This window comes from Solanum tuberosum, unplaced genomic scaffold (assembly GCF_000226075.1).
Source record: "Solanum tuberosum cultivar DM 1-3 516 R44 unplaced genomic scaffold, SolTub_3.0 scf00072, whole genome shotgun sequence".
In the NCBI taxonomy this organism is placed as follows: Eukaryota; Viridiplantae; Streptophyta; class Magnoliopsida; order Solanales; family Solanaceae; genus Solanum; species Solanum tuberosum.
Window position 1 is genome coordinate 1,104,994 of NW_006238999.1, and position 4,345 is coordinate 1,109,338.

Genomic DNA, 4,345 nt, shown 5'->3' on the forward strand with positions numbered 1-4,345 from the left:
ATATATATAAAATCATCCAACTTAACTAACCCTACCCTCCCAAAAAATTGTTTTAATCGAAAAATCAATTTTCTATCGAAAACTGGAAAGATGATGTGGCATGACAGGTCTCCTATCACACTAGACTATCGATTTTCTTGAATGGTCATCCAACTTACAATATTTATAAAAAAGAAAACTTTGTGCCTTGATACACTATTTACTCGATAAAATTCAACTACTAAAAAATAAGAATTTTCTACAGACATTGATTTGTCAGTAATATCTACTCGATCAATTAGGGTTCGGGGTGCACTCCTTCTCATCACACCCTATATAAACTGTAATGTTTCGTACATCAAACTGTTTTTGTTTTTTTTTGGTAGTAAATATAAGAATTTGTAAATTATTTGATACTCTTTTAATTATATGCAGGCATATGTTACACAACAAGGGGAATTTGAGTCACTCCATAGAGACCTAATTATTGGTTTTGGTAAACCTGAATTTGATCCAATGGATATGAAAAATCCTTATTATAATAATGATGGCAATATACATTTATGGCATGGAGTTGAAGATGGAATTGTGTCTGTTAAATTACAAAACTTTATTGCTAAAAAAAATCCATGGATAAATTATCATGAATTACAAGATGCTGGACACTTGTTTCCTTGTGGTGATGATAGTATAAAATATGATATATGGAAGGCACTATTGAATCATGAGAAAAAATAATTGATTGTAATTAGAGGATCTTTGGATTGTTTTTATGATTTTAATAATAATAATAATGTGACAATGTATTTTCTTAAGATTGTCTACTTATTTTTTTCTTTGTTATTTTGGGATTTGATTAATTTAGTTTAGTAGCGAGATGTCCCACGTTAATTTTTGGGCTCCTTAAACTCTTTTCAATTCAGTGAAAGTTTGAGTAGTCAAGTAATTGAAGCTACTATGATTATCGGATTGTTATTGGTTTCAACTTTTAGACATGTTTGATATACTAGTAGGGAATTCAGGACTCGTTAGGTCATTTCAACACAAATTCCACTGGCGAGTCGTGTGGTCATGTGATGGTTGAAATTCTTTTATTTTTTATTAGAGTTTTGGGCACGAACTATAGGAATGCAAAATGGGTCATTCATAAGAATGCTTCTATTTTGAGCTGAGGTGATCTTTAATTTTTGTCATTCAACGCTTTAAGTAATAAAATTGCCGTCAAAATGCCCATAATATTAAAAAATCACGACGCAAGCAAAATTTGAAAGGCAAAAAATAAATTGCTAGGTCAGGTTAGGCCCCTATAAGACATAAATTTAATTTCAAAACATTATACTTTAAAAAGTTCATACAATAATTTGTCTTGTTACCTAAGGCTTGTGTTCCTCTTGGAACGTAACTTTAATAATATAAACTTCTTAAAAGTTATTCCCTCCGTTTAAAAAAGAATGACATTCTTTCTTTTTTTAGTCCGTTCTTTTTTTTTTTTTTTGGTAACATTTTAATTTCAGCTGTTCACGTGGCATGTTTAAGGCCACAAGATTAAATGACAATTTTGTACATTTGACATAACTTTAATATAGGATCACAAGATTCAAAAATCTTCTTTATTTTCTTAAATTTCGTATCAAGTTAAATTAGGTCGTTTTTTATGAAACGGAGGGAGTATTATTTTGACAGAGATAACGCTCACTAGACACCAATCACATCATACGTAAATACCATGGTATGATTACTCTAAAGAATAGACAAAAAAGAGATAAAAAATCATTTTGGGACCAACAAAGATTCCATTTTTACATACAAAAAGACAAAATCATGTATTAAAGTAAGATAATAAATCTTACTTTATGATATTTAGTTAACATTCATAAAAAAAAAAGCATCTAATAATTTATAAGTTCATTGATCTATAATGTTTAAAGTTCAATCTATCTTATTTAACAGAAAGATAAATATGAAAAAAATATTATCTCTATGAGCTAATAGAAACTGTGAGCAGGACACTACATGTTTTAAGAATATTTAATTTTCATAAATTACGCAGAAAATTTATATATAATATATTTAATGAGGCACATAAAGATGATAATGAGAAGACTGAAGATATAATCTATTATTATAGGTTACACTATATAAAATAATAATACAATGAATTTATTTTACAACTTGTATTCATAAAAATTAGGTGACACGATTAGTTTTCGAATTTTCCTAGGAAAGGAACTAGAAAATTAACCACAAATTAAATCACTTTTGCATAGGTCACAAGTTGAAATGAATTTCACAGCATAAACACTTTTTATATATAAAAAAAAACGAATAACGATTGAGGATGACTAATAGACCCTTTATTTGGACAATATTTTATTGAAATTGGAGAAATTAAAATAAATAAATATTTAAAGCTGAAGTTGAAAAAGAGTACTAATGATTTGGAATTGGAGTGGCAAACTCTAGAAGCTCCGGATCTGTTTCAAATACAAACATGTCTAGTTCGCCCAACATGATTATGGCTTCAATGCCACCTCCACTTTGATTATCCATTAGATGGAACCACCTATTGAAGGGACCCGTCGCGAGGCTCACTCTAGTTGGCTTCCCCCAACCAAAGTCTGTTTTATAAAGGGGGAACGCATTCAAACTAAGACAAAAATAATAATCAAACATGTCATTGTTGAATGGCGATCTCCCTTTTTCAATTGAATCAACTACTTCTGAGATAAATGCATTTTCTATTGCCTTCGCTTTGTCTTGATCAAGTTTTTCTTTCTCATTCCTCAATTCACTTACTAGTCTTGGACAATTTACGTCTCTTTCATTAGTTGTTTCCACAGAAAATCCTGATACAATATTACCCGATACATCTTGTGATAGAGGTGGGTTGTGCCTTTCGCGCATATATGAAACTTGAAACAAAGAAGATTGTTTAAATGAACCAAAATTCCTTGTTCTTGCAGCTAGAGCGCATTTGTAAATTAGCGTGCTCACAACTTCAGTGCGAGTTGGATTCTGAACTCCTGAATCAAACGAAAATTTGGCTTTGAGAGCATTTACTTTAGCGGCGGGGAAAACAAACCTTTTCCCTAAATATTTCGTAGGTTCTTCAGGCTTGATAGTTGAAACTACATAAGGATCATTAGATTGGGGGTAAATAGATTCTCCTACAAACTGAGGAGATGGCATTACACTTTTGTCACGACTCAAAATCCCCCAATTATAAAAGAAATTGCTAATAGTGCACGCATCCCCAATCTTGTGTGATAAGCATCCACCAACCGCTATTCCACCACAATCGAAATAGCTAACTTGAGCTACCGCTAGATTTCCTTGGTCCGGGTGGTTCCAAGGTAGTCGTTGTGGAAAAGCTACATTTTCAGCATCGGTGTAAGGGTGCTTAAGAATTTCAGACATGGGACAATGGACTCGAACGTTGGAGACCTCAACTCCCACATCGTTACAATCAACAATACAATCATCTTTTATCTTTCCCGCGTAAGGATAATAGTATGAAAGTGCTTTGGAAAGTGAGCTCTCAAGTAGTTGAGACATGTGACTAGGTTCATCAGACGACTTGTCACCGCCCTTTTTTGGGTAGAAGAATGCAAAAGGAATGGACATATCAAAAACTTGATCAAGGAAGGAAAGTTTGTGAGATCTAAGAGGAAGAGGAGTTTGAATAGAGGGTTTGATGATTTTTTTGGAAATCAAAGAAACAAGTGATGATGTTGCCATTTTGCTTTCAAACTTCTTAAATCTTAACCAACAACACCATTTAGAGTATCTTCCCATATATATAACAAGAATTCATAAATTTAAAATTAAAATTTTATTGATCCATGTTTCCATGAAATTAATATATGGGAAATCTTATTCCAAAAGAAAAGACAAAAATGTACAGGTTAGCTCTGGCCTAGAGCATTTGTCTGTTCCCATTGGAGCATTTATTTGTTTTCTTACCGGTATTATTATTATTACATTAGTATTATATGATGCTTTCATTTTATTATTATTATTATATTTTATTTATTTTGGTTTTTTTTTAAATGTTTGTACTGTTAGCATTTTTCTTTAATTTCTTTAATATATTTATTATAGTTGTTTACTCTTGCATTTTCTTCATCATTATTTGAAAAATGATTTTTTCAATCGAGGGTCTATTGAAAACAATCTCTTACTCCACAAAAATAGGATGAAGTCTACATACACCTCATCCATCTCAGACTCTATTGTGGAGTTATACCGAGTATATTGTTGTAGGTTAGCTCTGATTTGAATTGACTGTTGTTAGCAATTTTTTCTTTTCTAACAATAGATGATGCATATGCTCCATTACTCAAATATTAAAAAAAAAAAAGGGGGG

General features: G+C 31.3%; 2 protein-coding genes across 2 annotated transcripts in view; one reads left to right on the forward strand and one right to left on the reverse strand.

Annotated features, from left to right (window-relative positions):
* Positions 1-822, forward strand: part of LOC102594761 (uncharacterized) — a 3,771-nt gene extending 2,949 nt beyond the window's left edge. The window contains exon 4 of the mRNA XM_006345939.2: positions 415-822. Within this exon, the coding sequence (XP_006346001.1) occupies positions 415-717 (303 nt within the window). The 3' untranslated portion in view covers positions 718-822. The remainder of the gene's footprint in view (positions 1-414) is intronic.
* Positions 823-2,409: 1,587 nt separating this feature from the next.
* LOC102581513 (acylsugar acyltransferase 3-like) lies at positions 2,410-3,717 on the reverse strand. Its single transcript, XM_006345805.2, has one exon. The coding sequence runs from the start codon at positions 3,715-3,717 to the stop codon at positions 2,410-2,412; it is 1,308 nt and encodes a 435-aa protein (XP_006345867.1).
* Between the last annotated feature and the right edge of the window lie 628 nt (positions 3,718-4,345).